The sequence below is a fragment of the Podarcis bocagei genome, assembly GCF_964188305.1.
Source record: "Podarcis bocagei genome assembly, chromosome: 5".
Lineage (NCBI taxonomy): Eukaryota > Metazoa > Chordata > Lepidosauria > Squamata > Lacertidae > Podarcis > Podarcis bocagei.
In genome coordinates, this window is record NC_138129.1 from 14,038,458 (window position 1) to 14,056,169 (window position 17,712).

Genomic DNA, 17,712 nt, shown 5'->3' on the forward strand with positions numbered 1-17,712 from the left:
CACACATGTTGTGGCCCTAATTGCCCAGTCAGTGGTAAAATAGGGCTGGAATGTGGGATAAGCTAGGTTTTCTGCATAGAGCTGAAACTGAGGAATATAGGGAAGAATTCTATGAAGCACCACGCTAAAGGCCAAGCAATGTGTAAAAGTCTAAGCACTAAGCAATGTGCTGGTTGTACTAGTGGAATGGCTTGCAAAAGAGAAGGTGCAGGAAGCCAGCAGGGTTCTTGTGGACGGTTTCACAACAAACTGTTGTAGCCCTGATTCTTCGTGTTGCACAACTAGTTGCACTAGTGCAACCGTTTCACTGAATTTTATATTGTACAACCATTATGTTTGTGCAATAGCCCTTTTACTACAGAATGCTGAATCTGGACCACTGGGTTTAAGCCGTTCTTAAGTATGATTTACATATGCTCCCTTAAGTCTGTCCCTCTCTTCAGGGCCTTCTTGTTACATTACAGTGGTGCCTCGCAAGACGAAAATAATCCGTTCCGCGAGTCTCTTCGACTAGCGGTTTTTTCGTCTTGCAAAGCAACCCTATTAGCGGCTTAGCGGATTAGCACTATTAGCGGATTAGCGGCTATTAAAGGCTTAGCGGCTAAAAGGCTATTAGCGGCTTAGCAGCATAGAAAAAGGGGGGAGCAGAAAAAAATCGGAACACTCACAAGACGTTTTTGTCCTGCAAAGCAAGCCCATAGGGAAATTCGTCTTGCGAAGCAGCTCAAAAACGGAAAACCCTTTCGTCTAGCGGGTTTTCTGTCTTGCGAGGCATTCGTCTTGCGGGGCACCACTGTACACAGCAGGCAGGAACTGGTGCCCCCCCCAGGTGGTAATGGGCCTTCCCTTCCCTTTCCTGCATGGTTAGGAGTTTTTATTTCCCTATCAGACTTATTTCATCTTCCAGCAGCTGAGGGATCCTGAAGGCAAGTGCATGCGTAAAGCTAATACAGATTCTCGGCAAGATAGCTAATATCCCCTACACATTTGCAACATTCCAATAATCTCACACTGTGACATCTTGGCTCCCATTTTCCCCATGCACGACGTTAACCAAAACAGCATGGCTTCTGAACATGCCATAGCACAGAATGCCTTATCAGCCATCTGTAGAAGTTCCCTCCTGGTTTCACAACTTACCTCACTGGCAGTTTTATAATCCTCCACCACAGTTTGTGAAATGGCAACTTTCTACCCACCTACGCTCAATTTTCACTTCCATGCGTTCCTACGTGGAGAGATTCTTCTCCTGCATTTGCTTCAAAAGTTGACTTGCTCTGGCAGGTGCAATTTGTGGTCCTGTGATAGCCATGAAATAACTAGGACAGGACATAGGGTTATGTAAAAATCAGGTGTGATTGTTGTTTTTAAAGGTGAGAAAAGGGGCAATACTGGGAAAATCCAGCCTGCCTTAAAGCATCCTGGATTATCGGTTCTAGAAAGTTACCGTATTTTTCGCTCTATAAGACGCACCTAGTTTTAGAGGAGGAGAACAAGAAAAAACAAATCATTTCGCTGCGCAGCGATCCCTCTTGCTGTTCTGGCTTCAGCGAAAGCAACGCAAAGCCTCTTCAGGGCAGGGGGAGCGTTCCTCCTGTTGCCCTGAAGAGGCTTTGCATGGCTATCCTAGAAGTCAGAACAGCAAGAGGGATCGCTGCATCTTAAAGAGCGAAAAATACAGTAAATCAATCTTGTTTCAGCTTCCAAATTTAAGCTGCAAAGGATGGTATTCTTCTGATCTAACTAACGTCAGCAAAGAAGGTTAATAACTGAACAATATATCCCCTCCTAGCATCTAAATCCATTCCTACAAGAGAGGGGTGTGGGAGCATGTGTTGAAACTAGCCAAGTGCACAAAGGTAAACGTTATCTTTGTTGCTCCAGCTACTTTGGCCTTTGGCCCTGCCCTCCAGGGCATGTGGCCCTCAGAAGATTGCTCAGAAGGGAACGTGGCCCCCAGGATGAAAAGAAAGTCCCCCACCCTGCCTTCTGGGTTTGGGGATACATTTTCCCATGCCTGAAAAACTGCTTGCTAACCATCTGTGGAATGCCTTCACCTCATTGCCCAGCAGCAGATTCTCGGCCAAGAACTGCACTCAGAGCCGGCCCACAGATTAGGCGGGATGAAGCAGCTGCCTCAGGCTGTGGAAACACAAGAGGTGGTGCCCAGCCACACCACTGCTTCTGCCACCAGCTCGCTCACTGGAGAGTGGGGCATTCTGCTGCTCTGCTTTGCCACTGGTCTCTCTCTACCCTTAGGGGTGGATGAATCCAGTAGCAAAGTTTGCTGGAATTCTTCCTGAAGGAGAAGCCCTTGTCGAATCTCCCTTCCTCCCACCCAACAGGGTGGCGAGGCTTTGCAAGGGCTGTCCCTTAAGGAAAAGCCCTTGCAGAGCCTTACCTCTGGACGGCGGAACAACTCATTTCCGCTTCCTACACCTGACAATGAGGCTTTGCAAGGGCTTTCCCTTGAGCTGTAGCCCTTGGAGAGCTTCATGCCCAATTATTGTAGGGGCAACAATGGGGCATTTCACCTCTGGCACCAAAATGCCTCTGGTTTGGAGAGCCTTTCTGTTCCCTTGGATCAAACGTATAAGATTGAGCAAAACTTGGGGGCAAAGGGAAATGATGACCTGAGCAATCAACCAGGAGAATCAGCCAGACAGACTAATAGATTGAAGACATGCCTTAGAGAAGCAGTGATTCAAAAGAGGACAGTACTGTCAGAATGGGATGCCCATATCAGCTGGAATGCCCCATCAGAGCATATCAGACTTTCATTTTCCAGGTTCAGACATAACAAGGAATCAAGGAAAAGGTGAACTGGGGTGCTGCTGAATCCTTTTTAGATGCCCCAACTGTTTCTTGGTATGCAATGAGTTCAGGGGAAATTGAAATGGGTATGTGTGTGATCCAGGTTACTCATGTATTTCTACACATCAGCCATTAGCCATTGCAACCTAGATACAACAGTGCAAACATATATATGACCTAACAAATGAAATGACCAAATTAAATGAAAAGCGCCAACTCATAGCAATTTGAAGACAGAGTACAAATCTATGTAAACACAACCTTGCAGATAAAATTGCAAACTTTCTTTTTAAAAAAAACACACAATGCAAAATAAAATTCTGGGTTACTGGGTAGGATTATTAATTTAGAGAAATAATTTGATTTAATAGGACTTTATCTAGAGATGGTGTGGGGGTGGTGAATGGGGGTAATTTTCTTGATACGCCTATTAAATCAGGGAAGAAGGACATGCCCTTATTGCTACATATATTTGTAGGGGAGAATAATCACGCTGGACCCAAAGTCACAAAAGGTAAGTCTGGCTTCATCTCCCAAAGTCAGTTCCATGAGACATTTGCACCTTGGTTCATAACCATAAAATTATGATCCAGGTGCAGAGAATGGATAGAGGGAATTTGGTCTTGCTTAGTACTAGAACCTGAGGTCACCAAATAAAATGGCAACATAGGAGCACAAGGCATGACCTTATATCTTCTACTGAGTCACAACCATTGATCCATCTAGTTCAGTATTGTCTACACTGACTGGCAGCAGCTCTCCAGGGTTTTGGGCAGGGGACACTCCCACCCCTACCCAGGATTTGAACCCAGGACCTTTTGCATGCAAAGCAGCTGCTCTACCACTGAGCCACAGCACTCTCCCCATGTTTGGGGCAGGTTCAGGGCAGACCAAAGAAAGCACACTTCACCCAACTCAAGTTCAATGCCAGAAGACAGGACTCTGGTCACTATAGATCAGATCTACGTTTGTTTTAAAGTATTAGACATTCATGGAGAACAGGCCTGGCTGCAGTGACTTACTAAGATAAGAAAACAGAAGCGCTACACAGAGGTTATTTATCTTATTAAACATAAAAATAATAAAAAATTGTCCACTTCTCATCCAAACGACTCTCACATCTCTGAATTCTTGGTACAGTGGTGCCCCGCAAGACGAATGCCTCACAAGACGGAAAACTCGCTAGACGAAAGAGTTTTCCGTTTTGGAGGTGCTTCGCAAAACGAATTTCCTATGGGCTTGCTTCGCAAGACGACAATGTCTTGCGAGTTCCTGCTGGGTTTTTTTCCTTTCCCCCCTTTTTTCTAAGCCGCTAAGCCGCTTATCAGCTGATCCGATAAGCAGATAAGCCGCTAAAAGCCGCTAATAGCGCTAATCCGCTAATCCGTCAACGGGCTTGCTTCGCAAGACGAAAAAACCGCTAGACGAAGAGAATCACAGAACGGATTCTATTAAGTAGTGGGTTGACATAGCAGCCGGCACAGCGATTTCTTCAAGTAGCTCTTTATTAAGACAAGCTGGAATAGAACTGACTGCGAACAGCTCAGCCGGCCTGTATTTATAGGCAGCCGGCTGACAACATTGTAACCACAACAGCCCAGAGTTCCCGCCTAAACTAACTGCCGCGGACCTGAGTGAAAACTATCTACAGACCTGAGTGAAAACTATATACAGTATCCCCCTGTTGGCCCAGGGTGAAAACTATACTACATAACAGATTCTTTTCGTCTTGCGAGGCACCACTGTACTGCCAAGAATTGGTACAGTCTTGACTTGGTATACTCAAGAGAATGACTTCAAGATAGCTCAGACAGTAGAGCATGGGATTCCTAATCTCAGGGTCTGGGATCAAGCTCCACATTGTGCAAAAGATTCCTGCATTGCAGGGGGTTAGACTAGATGACCCTTGTGGTCCCTCCCAACTCTACAATTCTGTGATTCTATGATCATGCTGGAGCCTTGTTTTTGAACTTCCAGGGGTATCCAGTTGCATCTTGCGGAACGAGAAAGACAACCTCTTCACATTCTTATAATGCTCAAGATTTGAAATGGGAGAATCCTCACATTGTCGCTACTCACATGCACATGTTGTTTTATCTTGCGAAGAAAAGGAGGGGGAAGGTGGAATTTGGGGGAACTCAGCTCACTGAGCTTCTCAACGGTCCTCCAGCCTAACTGCAAAACACTCTGAAAATTCTGCCTGAAAGACAAGCGAGAACTTACAGAAACAAATATGCAACAGATGGCTGAGCTATTGCTTATCAAGCCTATCCCTGTGATACTGTTCCAGCATGGGCAAGCTTATCTTCTTTCATTGTAAAAGGACAGGATATCATCTTATGATAACACCATAAAACATATGTCAAGCAAACAGCCCTTTGGAAAGAAGAGTAATGAGCGCAATCTCTTATTATCAGTTAGTACTCGGGGTGGTTCAGACAGGGTGACGTTGCAGAGGGAATGAAAAGCACCTCAGAAACCCTGTTCTTCTCCATCTCATCTCGTAAACATCTCCCCCAACATGAAGGGACCCCAAGCGCTCAGCAGGGGAGACAGCTTGGCATCTTCCTGGTTGTGGAGATGAGAATAGTTTCGGATGATTTGGAGGGATAGGAAATGTTACTCATGATGCTTACTCTTCTGTCTGCTATGGGGCTGTGGCTCTAGTCTCCCCACCAGTGTGGTGTAGTGGTTAAGAGCGGTAGACTCATAATCTGGGGAAACGGGTTCGCGTCTCCGCTCTTCCACATGCAGCTGCTGGGTGACCTTGGGCTAGTCACACTTCTCTGAAGTCTCTCAGCCTCACTCACCTCACAGAGTGTTTGTTGTGGGGGAGGAAGGGAAAGGAGAATGTTAGCCGCTTTGAGACTCCTGAAGGGGAGTGAAAGGCGGGATATCAAATCCAAACTCTTCTTCTTCTTCTGCCTGATTCCACATTCGGGGGGGGGGGCGTGAATAAGCCTGGGAAAGGTAGTGATCTTTTCCCATAGGTCTGAAATTTATGTGATCCCTTGTTAACGATCCTGTGTGGCACTTTCAAGACTGACCACTTCAGGCTGCAATTAGGCATATTTCTCAGAGAGAAGGTAAAGGACCCCTGGATGGTTATGTCCAGTCAAAGGCAACTATGGGGTTGCAGCACTCATCTCGCTTTCAGGTCGAGGGAGCTGGCATTTGTCCACAGACAGCTTTCTGGGTCATGTGGCCAGCATGACTAAACCGCTTCTGGCGCAACGGAACACCATGACAGAAACCAGAGCACACGGAAACGCCATTTACCTTCCCACTGCAGCAGTACCTATTTATCTACTTGCACTGGTGTGCTTTTGAACAGCTAGGTTGGCAGGAGCTGGGCCAGAGCGACGGGAGCTCACCCCATTGCGTGGATTCAAACTGCCAACCTTCTGATCGGCAAGCCCAAGAGGCTCAGTGGTTTAGACTACAGTGTCACCCGCGTCCTTTACCTTTCTAAGAGAGAACTAGAAAAGCAGGGTGGAAACAAAACTTTTCTCCCAGCAGAGGAGCAACGGTGACAACTGGGACCCCCTTCTGAACCACAGCAGAACATTTTTCAGTTTAGTTACAGTAGGCACTGTTTTGTGGGGTAGGATGGTGAATGCTTTGAGGATCCTCAGCCTTTACTAGCTCATTAGCATTTCTCAACAACTAAGAATTAAAGGTAAAGGAAACAGTAAAGGACCCCTGACAGTTAAGTCCAGTGGCGGACGACTCTGGGGTTGCGGCGCTCATCTCGCTTTACAGGCCGAGGGAGCTGGCATTTGTCCTCAGACAGTTTTTCCGGGTCATGTGGCCAGCATGACTAAGCCACTTCTGGCACAATGGAACACCAACACCAGAGAAGCACACGGAAATGCTGTTTACCTTCCCGTCGGAGTAGTATCTATTTATCTACTGGCACTTTGACATGCTTTCGACCTGCTAGGTTAGCAGGAGCAAGGCCTGAGCAATGGGAGCTCACCCTGTTGCGGGGATTCGAACCGCCGACTTTCTGTTCGACAAGCCCAAGAGTCTCAGTGGTTTAGACTACAGCGCCACCCGCGTCCCACTAACTAAGAATTAAGTTGGGTTAAAACTAGCAGATATTTCTTTGAGAGACGATTCACACTTTCAATATTTAATAAACAGGAGGGCTGGATTTCTGCAATTAGTTTCTTACTGCTCTATGAGCCAATGCGTAGGAGGCCCTCAACATAGATTTCTTTCCCCCCAACAAGCCGTGGCTAAAATATTCATGTTTGCAAATTTATCCAAATTTAGCTTTGTGTTTTAATGAGCAGCTCAGAAAGTGATTCCCCGCCCCCTAGGAATATTTTGTTTTCCCGGCATAAGAAGAGCTGCACAGCTGAGACCTTTACACTTGGCTAACACAGGACTTCTCTAAACATAGAACACAGTCCCATACATAGGAACATAGGAAGCTGCCTTAGACTGAGCCAGATCATTGGCCCATCTAGCTCTGACTGGCAGGGGCTCTCCAGGGTTGCAGACCGGCATCTCTCCCATCCCTACCCGGAGATTCCAGGTATTGGACCTGGGACCTTCTTCATGGAAAGTGGATGCTCTACAACTGAGCTGCAGTCCTTAAATCAGAGGCTGGCTGAACACAGACACTGGAAGAGCAGCTGTGCGAAGGTGGAACTAAGCCTAATGTGCTGGATATTTTATGAGCAGGGAAGCCAAAAATGTGATTGTCTCCCTGTCTGCACCCTCTCCATTCCCCATGCATAACAGCCTAAAGTAGCGCAGATCAGGAAGGACTTTTCTTTTCTGATTTTCCTGAGTGTCTAATAAAAGGTAGCCATGCATTCTACTTTACAGAAGTCAGCCCTCTGTTTGAAGTGATGTCCTGCCCAAATCCGCTAGTTAGAGCATGGTGTTGACAACACCAAGGTCGCAGGTTCGGTCCCCGTATGGGACAGTTGCCTATTCCTGCATTGCAGGGGGTTGGATTACATGAACCTCAGGGTCCCTTCCAACTTTGCAGTGTTATGATTCTACAATAATATGACATAAGCAGAGCAGGAAGGGTCTTGAAGTTGCCTGTTCAGAATCACTACTTAGACAGCAAACAGAGCAGGCACACAACACTTGGTGACACTCTTCCCCATGATGCTGAGATGTACAGGACTTCTGTACATTTATAGCTGTTATATCTAAATTTCACCCAAGCAGATATATTGTCATAAACAAATTAAGGAGATAATTACTTCCCACAGAACCAGAAGGGAATCTACATATGAAGAGCCCAACATCAAGGCAGAGAGAGAGAAAAGCAACATAGATCAGATTGCGCTCAGAATAATAAGAATGAACTCAGCACATGTTCATTCTAAGAACTATGAAACAACTAAGCAGAGTAATATTTTAAAAGGTGAAGCAAAGATGGAAAAGAAAGTTTGTGTAAGTGCTCAATCTCCCTTATTCTAATAAAAGAACATTAGAACAGGGATAGCCAATATAGTGCCTGCAGGATGCTGTTGGGCATGACTGCGGGTTATGTTGGCTGTGGTTGATGGGAGCTGGAGACAAACAGCATGTGGAGGACATCATGTTGTCTACCCTGCCCTAGATCTAATGGCAAGTAGGTCAATTCTTGTTGGTCTCAGAACATTTCTCTTTTATCTCCTTCGCCATAAGCCCTACTGCCCATTTTTCATCATCATCATCATCATCATCATCATCATCATCATCATCATAATTTTATCATTTATACCCCACCTATCTGGCTTACAGCACATATAAAAAAATTGTAAAACCTCAGACATTCACAATCTCCTGATACCCTGTCGAGGGGGATGAATAGACCAGAGGTGAGGAGAGTTTGCAGCAGTGGAGACTTTGGGCTTAAGGCCTGGTTGCTCCTCCACTGCTACTGGTAAACCATAGGAAAGGAAATTCCCAGTATCTCAGAGCTCAACAGATTGATCCGGGAAGCTTTGCAAATTATATCTCAAATGCTTTCCTAGATGCAGCAGAGGAGGAGACCATACGCTCAAAGTGTGTACCGTATTTTTCGCACCATTGGACGCACTTTTTTCCTCCTAAAAAGGAAGGGAAGATGTCTGTGCGTCTTATGGAGTGAATGTGTGGTCCCTGGAGCCCTACGCTGCTGGGGTGCTCTTTGGTGGGGTGGGGGAGGAGCCACGGTGCTCTGCCGGCAGCCTCCGTTTTCCCCTGAAGCCCCGGCAACGTTTGCAAGCAGCGGGAAGGCTGTGCGTCTTTGCCCTGCGCTCCTGGGGTGCTCTTTGGGGGGGAGGAGCCACACTGCTCTGCCTATAGCTTTTGCATTCCCCGTGAAGCTCCGACATGGTTTGCAAGCAGAGGGAAGGCTGTGTGTTCCTGGGGTGGAGGGGGGGGTGGGGAGCAGCAAATTGCTTTCTCTCAGTGCCTCCTAATTCAACTGCAAAGGATTGCCTAACCGGATTCTGAGCTCCATTTGAAGTTTAAAAATATTAAGTTTGGGGATTTCTTCAGGTAGCAGTTTTGCAGAAATAGTCATAAATACATGCAAAGCATTTCCACAATTCAGTATTAGTGAGCTCAGCTAAAACCGAGCAGGCATCTGGCTCAGTAACAGTTTAAACTAAACAACTATAACCAAAATAAAAAAATTCCTTCCAGTAGCACCTTAAAGACCAACTAAGTTAGTTCTTGGTATGAGCTTTCGTGTGCATGCACACTTCTTCAGATACACTGCTCTGTATCTGAAGAAGTGTGCATGCACATGAAAGCTCATACCAAGAACTAACTTAGTTGGTCTTTAAGGTGCTACTGGAAGGATTTTTTTTATTTTGATTATGGCAGACCAACACGGCTACCTATCTGTAACTGCAACTATAACCAGACATCCTGTGTGTTTGTGTGTGGACCATGTTTCTAGCAGCTAATCTTTATTGCTGAAAAGAGGCACTGATATTCCACTCCAAATCTATAATTCATTATACAAATTCTTACAAGTACAGTCCACCTATACCAAACCAAAAACATTGTGTTCTCTTGTTATTGAATGGAAGCTATTTATCTGCCCTCTTTTCCTCCTCTGTTCTTTGCTCAGTCACTCCATTTTGAATCTTCCTTTCAAAACAACCATGCCTGTTTTGAGAAAACTTCAGAGATTTAGGAACTGGAGCACAATCATTTGATCTCTTTGCTGTTCCTCCATACTCCAAGCACTTCTCATTTGCACAGCCCTGGTTTCTCTCCCTGACTATTAATATTCTTGATTAATAACAGTAAAATACTCAAATTTTAATTTTTGTGACTGCTGCCAATACTGACTTCCCAGTGATGATGAAAACAGCTACATTATAATGGAATGTCTGTCCTTTTTCCATTCTCTTCATTATATATTGTGGCTCGCTTTAAAGCAGCAAAGTGGACAGGAGCCACCCACTTTGCTGTTTTAAATAGTTTAGTACAACATTTGAGTTGGATTTTTTCTTCTTCTTATTTTCCTGCTCTAAAAACTTGGTGCGTCTTTTGGTCAGGTGCGTCCTATGGAGCGAAAAATACGGTACTTTTTTCTTCTTTTTTTGTAAATCTACCAAAGACTAGAATGGGTTTTCTCAGGTCAGCAGAGGCTGTGTGTTCTGTGTCCCATTGGTGTGGCGGTAGTGGCACTTGCCCTTCTTCTTATAGGAAATGCTCTGTGGGTGGGAGGACATATAAAGGGGGGGGGCAAGGAGGGTCAGTTGGGAGGGGGAGTGAGAAATGTCTCTATTTTCATCTTAGGAATGTTGGAGGGTATGGGAGGCAGGCGTCAAGACTGAGGCCTTTGCAACCAAGAAGAAGAACAAGAAGAGGAGGAGGAGGAGGAGGAGGAGGAGGAGGAGGAGGAGGAGGAGGAGTTTGGATTTGATACCCCGCTTTATCACTACTTGAAGGAGTCTCAAAGCGGCTAACATTCTCCTTTCCCTTCCTCCCCCACAACAAACACTTTGTGAGGTGAGTGGGGCTGAGAGACTTCAGAGAAGTGTGACTAGTCCAAGGTCACCCAGCAGTTGCATGTGGAGGAGAAGGGAAGCGAACCCGGTTCACCAGATTACGAGTCCACTGCTCTTAACCACTATACCATACTGGCTGGATTAGATGATCCTTGGGTCCCTTCCAACTCTACAATTCTATGATTCTATGACCTTTCCACAGCTGCCCCCTTCAACTAGTTCAAGAAATGGAGACCGTAGTAGGGCTTTGAGGGTCTTGTTCCCCATGACATTATTGGAATGCAATGACCTGCACTGTCAGAAGCAGTAGGCCTCTGAATCTTGAGGTCTTTCCACAGGCATCTGGCTGGCCCTAATGAGAACAGGATGGTGGATGAGATGGACCATTGTCTGAACAAGCAACGCTCTTCTAATATTCTTAAGTTCAATGGGACAGTAGCTCAAATGGGAGCAGAGTTGAAATGAGCTTATTGGAGTGAAGCCTAGATTAACTCTTCTGAAGTAGGCCTATTTCAAACTGAGCTGTGGGGAGGGCTCACCCATCACTAATTCCCCTTAAGTCCATATTAGGCAAAGCTCCTGCTTATTTTTATTTTTATTTAAAAAAATTAGCACACTGAAGAAATTAGAAGTGTGTTAAAATTAGATCGACACAGCAGACGGCATTACAGATGGCTTAAATACAAGTTTAGAATCAACGCATTGCTTTGTTGGGACTGGGTTAGCAACCATTAAAATGGGAACATACAGATTATTCATGCTGTGCAAACGATTCATAATTTTATATAAACCTTCTGCCAGCTGGAAGACTGAAACCAAGTCACTGGCCACTGAGAACAAGTGCAATCATAGTTCTGAGTCCATTTTTCGAGAGAACCCAGAGCCACTTGAGTCTGTATTCAAGGCATCCAAGCCAAGCGCCACAGTTGTACCTCTTCCATGCCATTCTGATGAAATTTTGCTCCCTCCATTCTTCAACGCATTTGCTATTTAGGGAATCCCCAACACAGAATCTCTTAGTTCCAACCAAGGGTGGGTGAATCTGTCCATTTTGGTTTCCCCCAGTTTCTTATTTCCCAGCCCTTAATTCAGTTCTCCTTATTTCCACACGAGACTATGATTTTCTAAAAACTCTTCTGGAGAATTCAGCAGCATTTTAGTGCAAACTTCTCCTCATAATTTTTTTTTTTTTTTGCAATTTTGCCAAAAATGCTCATTTTTTACAAAGCAATTTCTCCTTATACAAAGCATTTTTTGCACGCTATTTCTACCAATATATTCATTTTTATGCACCTTTTTACCCAAGTGCATGCATTTTTGTACATGTCCCCATCCCTAGTTCTGACCCCCATTTTTCTTTCTCCAAAGTGTCCTCATTTACCGTAGTAGAAATGTGGTCTAAATTCACAAATAGCAACCAAACAGCTAGAAACAGGTGGAGAACAAGATCAGCCATCATCTTCAGGTGAACTACTTTCCTGCACTTTCTGTGTGGGATCAGTTTTCTGGAGAGTGAGTACTTCTTGGGCACACCCACACAATTATCAGGGTGACACCAGACACACATGCTTGAAACCCAAGCAATACTTTGCATGTGTGAAGCAGCCGCATATCGAACAGATGGAGTTTTATGACACCTGACATAATCTCAGAGAGACCGGTTTTCAGGGAAGGAGGGTTCACATAACCAACTGCTTATCAACAGGTGTGATAATGCTAAGTGAAGTACATTCATGGGTGAAAAAAACCCTAATTTAGATCCATTGAGAACATTTCATAGCTGCAAAACAAATGATCAGTTTCTTCACGCTATGCAAGTTCTTCCCCTGCCACCTTGTCTCTGCAGCACATGGGGAAATAGCAGGTCAAATACCCCACCTGTGCATACAAGGAGATCAGCAGAGTCCTCCCAATGCCACATCCTGCAACCTTCCTTTTTAAGAAGCTATAAGGAGAAGATGGTTTGCAGCTGAAATACATTTGGTGCCTGAACTTCTCCTCAAATGCTCCTTTTCAAATCTTTGCTGCTAATATTCTCTAAATAGCCTCTAAATATTTATTCTTATCCTGCCTTTCTTCCATTGTGGAACCCAAGGTTCTGTACATGTGGCTTCCAGGTAGTCACTCACCCGGGCACTGGTTCAACCCAGACTTGCTTAGCTTCACCAAGGCGGTGGTCTCATGCAGCTTCAGATTAAACCTTAACTAAGGGGTAGTCAATGTGTTGCCCTCTGGATGACGTTAGACTCCTTAGCCATTGGCCACGGTGGAACACCTTTAGCATATTTGTTTCAATTTAATGGATTTTTATTGTTTATTGTGCTTCGTTGTCCCTTTAAGCTACTCTAGACTCCAGTTGAGTGAAGCAGTGCCATGCTTAGCTATGCCTAGCCTAACCTAGCCTAACTTGATCTGGCTGGGTCAGATGGGAGCATATCCAGAGGGCACCATGTTGGCTACCTCTCAACTTAGATTTGGTTCAGCAGTAACCCTGCTCCAAGGCAAGGTGTCTCACAGTGTGCAGGAATGAATGATACCCAAACAGAGTTGAGGAGGAGACGAAATGATTGAGTTGTTGCAGCTACAGGGAGCCAGTGATGTATGCAGGGAGACGGTAGGTTTAGAAAAAGACTGAGTGCTCCAGGTGTTACCAAACTGCAAAAGATAGAAGGCTGTCTTCATACTGCCATAGAAGCCCAATCTCTTCTAACAAGCTTTGCATCTGTCCCTTAAGTTTCTACCTCTTCTGATTTTATAGAGCAGCTTCCCTCCCTCCCTCTTCTGCTCCATATGGCTTCTTAGGTATGTATAAAGACATGATATTGCACAAAGACATGCTGTTGGCAGGTTTGTTTTCACATTCGTTCCAAATGATCCCATGCATGGACTTTACCTTTTTATCAGGTACGTATGATACAATATGTCCTCCATTCATGCATTTATAAGGTCCATAGCTGTCCCACCTTCCTCTTGATATTTGAAAGCTGTCAAACACAAACCATTGTGGACCATACCACAGGCACCTCCGAGAGTGACTCTGATGATCAATGAAGGAGGCTAGCACCATCCCAGGTCTCCCTCACCTCACACCCCATATCAACAACAGTAGAGTCTGGGGAGAAAAGTATCTGAACACCCAAATATTCCACCTAGGACCTCGTGGTAGGGCTTAGTGGATCCAGCATCAGGATGTGGCCCAAGACAGCAGCTATCCAACAACTCAGACCCAGCTCTAAAGTGGTAGAGAGTGCATTAAGAAGCATGAGAGTTTATGCCACTCTACAGTTTCAAAATATTTCAGTTGCAGGATAAAGACACCAAAGCTAACATCAAACACTATAGTAGCATTTAAACTGGGTTCTTGTAGTTACCTATAACCTGTTCCTAACCCCTAACCCAGACACCTACAAAATTTGGTTCTGGTTGGTGAGTTCCATAGCTGGATGTTGCCCACTGAATGCTCCATTGTGAAGTAATTCTGGAGTCGGCTTGAAATCTGTTCCTTGCTTCAGCTTTGACTGTGCATGAATCACCAATCTACACTTCTTGGGCCTTGGCATTCTTCACACAACCAAGTTTCAACCTTCCTGTCCCAAAGGCTAGGCCCGACAGCAGTTCCGAGCCCCCTCAAGAAATAAGGTTTCGATTTCCAAATCCCGAATTCTTAGCACGCTTTAAAGATTTGGAACTCACAAAGTTCAAACTCAAAATCAGGTAGTTCAATTGCCCTCAACCCCTCTGATTCTGCTTCAATTCCGAAATAAGAAGCAATGAGGGTAGGGAAGCTGGGAGACCATTCCGTTTCATCTGTGAATTTTGGGGGTCTGGTCCCTCCCACAAACCTGCAGCCCTGACATTTGAACTCAAGGGAAATGGTGGCCCCATGACCAGGTTTATGACTGCCAATAATGTTTGGTGTACAACAGGAATCAGACAAAAGGCTTGTATTCACCAAGGCAAGGTAAACAGTCGGAAGTTCAGGCATTAATGCGCCCGTCTTTGTCACAATGGGAGTAGGGAATAACATGACCACTTGATCCTTTACATGTACAGCTGTGCACAGGAAGGCTTCCTTATACTGAGTCAGACCCAATGGTCTGTGCAGCTTGGTGTTGTCCACACTGATTGGCAGTCACTCTCAAGGATTCAATCCATGGGTCTCTCCAAGCCTTACCTGGCAATTGAACCTGAGGATTGAACCTGCAACCTTCTGTGTGCAAGACACCTGCTCGACCACCGAGCTGTTGCCTTTCCTCACAACCTGGAACCCAAATTGTGCAGGATTTGAGTTGAGTGTGTGCATCCTTTGTGTGTGCAGCTGTACACAGGAAAGTCCCATTGTTACAAATGGTCCTGCTCTTTACATGAAGAGTAGGAGGTGGTTGGAGCTTCTAGGCACATCCCTATTTTCCTTACTCCCGTACTGGTAAACATGGAAGCATGGAAGCCTGAACAGGGCTTTACGCTCTACAGAACTTACTTGGAAAGTTTCATTTCAATTTGCTGCCGGATCTCCTGTCTCTCTTCGTCGGTCCTCCTGGGGAAAATGTTCCTATCTTCCAGCTCCTGTTTGCTTGGCCTGTTCCGCAACTTCACTGCCAGCAACTCTTTCTTGCATTTTCTTGGCAAAGTACCTGGAGCATACATAGAAAAAGAGCGAGAACGTGTCAGACAGGCTGTTGCTAAAATAGGCAAAGGGACATCACTTATTGGATCAGGTTTTTCTCATGAATCAGAAGTGCAAGATCGGCAGGGATCGTCTGCGAGCAGAACGTGGGGCCTTCCCTTCGAAGGAGGCTAGTGACTGAACAGGAAGGACCAAGGGGGACGAGCAGGGAGGAAACCAGTGCAACCATGTGTGGTGATAACTTTTTACTTGGCCCAATCCATTTCTGCATTTCTTGTGTCTACTCTTCAGTAAAGCTTTGTATAAGCCATTTAGCAAATAAAATGAGCTCATGTGAACAAAAATCTTATCAATGCTTTGTCACATGCATTGTATTTAACTTTACTCCAACAGTCGGTCCTGGAGAGGAGTCGAAAGATGCAATTATAATATTGCGGTTATGATTTGATGGGTAGAAATAGATAGAAGATTGGGTCAAATAAAGCATTTTCATTACACCATTGAGATCTCCTCTCTCTTCTTCCTGAGTGGGAAGAGCCTCATGTGATTGACCCACCCATGTGGTTTAATTTTCCAAATGTTAATGCTGCCTGTATCTGAAAAAAACCAATGCAAAGGGACATCTGCACTGTTGCAGCAACACATACAGTAAGCCCTGTTCACACATAATGCTAAGCCATAGTTAATGGTTGATGCTGAGGCATCTTGCAGACAATCACTCAAACTTTGGATTGCTACATTACAGCATAATTTCTCTCACTGCCGCACTATTGAATTCTGGCTCTGTAACATTTGGGTAGTAATAGTCTGTAACTATAGCTAAGTAGGAAGTTCATGTTCATATATAATTGTAAGCTATGGTTAAAGCTAACCAAGGTTTATAAACCAACAACACACCTTGGTTAACTAACATGTTCTAACCATGGTTTATAAACCATAGTTAAGTCACAGGGCTGGGTTTGGATGATCAGGTTTAACTATGGTTAACTGAACTGTGGATAATAAAGAGGAAATTGTGGCTATTGTAGCTTATTTCCAAACCTACAAAATTTTTACATGTATTGAATTGTGTGTCTGTTTAAATAATATTGACTAATGGTGCAATAGGTCATTGTTGTTAACCAGAAGGTTGTTGGTTCGAGCCCACCTAAGGACAGCTATGGGCAGGATCCCTGCACTGCAGGGGCTGGTCCCTTCCAACTCCACAATTCTATGAATACGTTTACTCAAACACTGTATGCAGCCCTCCATTCTTTTTGAAAAATAAAACAGAGAAGCAGCTGAATGCTTTTGCTTTGTTTTCAAATTGCATCTCTGTTCACTGCCCTGGGCTCCCTGGAGAGGAAGGGAGGAATTTAAATTCAAGAAACAAACATGCTAAGAGATTCCTCCCAAGGAAGATCTGGGCGGCACACCGCATGAAGCCTCCAGCATCATTGCCCCACCTGTTGAAATGTGAGTTAAAGGGTTTTTTTCCCAACCAATGTCCAATGAATGCTGCACCACCCAATGTCCAGAATGAAAAATGCATCTTGCACAGAGAACAAACATGCGCAGGGAAGGCTGTGATCTGTCTAGGGTCCTGTGGGGATATCGTAATCTTCTTTCTCGCCCCTTTGGTTTAATTAATGAATCCCTAGGCCTCTTAACTGTGATAATCACCATGAGGCCTGCCAAGTGTTCTATGTGAAGGAAGTCTAGTAGATTATTCACATTTACCGTTTAATTAAAACTCTTCTCATCTATACAACACCAACTTCCACATACCACAATTTTGCAGGGGTTCACAGAATATCCATAAACTCTAAGAAGATTTGTTCACAGTTCAGAATTGTTCACCGATTAGCATGTGTCTTCTTAAGATATGTTGGGACCTAGCTAGGGATGCCTATAGAGGCGCTCAGACCAAGACCTGGAGCCTGGGTTCTTCTGAAATATCAGAGGGGCATTTGGAGACACGGTGGGTGGAATGGGAGAGAGGGAGGGAGGGAAAAAGACTCTTCTGGGGTTAAGTCTTAGAGCTTAACATCTTGTTCTGGTGTGATTACCAGAAGTAACAGTCCTGCAATCAGTGACGAAAAGTCATTTTAGAATACTGGAAGGGGAAAATGGAGTTGTCAGTCAAGAAGTGACAGCGGACAGTTGAAGAGGGTTATAATAGAGACTGGGAGGATGGAAGATGAAAGGTCAGGGCTTAGATAATGATAGGTGTTTACATTAAAGGAAAAGTGATAGCAACTGGAATGGTTACAGTAAAAGCTCCAGAAATGGTTAGTGGTGTTTGGCAGCCATCTTTCTCAAAAGACA

General features: G+C 44.8%; 1 protein-coding gene across 4 annotated transcripts in view; it reads right to left on the reverse strand.

Annotated features, from left to right (window-relative positions):
- Nucleotides 1-17,712, reverse strand: part of PHACTR3 (phosphatase and actin regulator 3) — a 230,127-nt gene that overhangs the window by 79,546 nt on the left and 132,869 nt on the right. For all 4 annotated transcript variants that reach the window (XM_081196304.1, XM_081196305.1, XM_081196303.1 and 1 more), the window contains one exon: nt 15,259-15,412. In XM_081196304.1, coding sequence (XP_081052430.1) covers nt 15,259-15,412 — 154 coding nt within the window. The remainder of the gene's footprint in view (nt 1-15,258; nt 15,413-17,712) is intronic.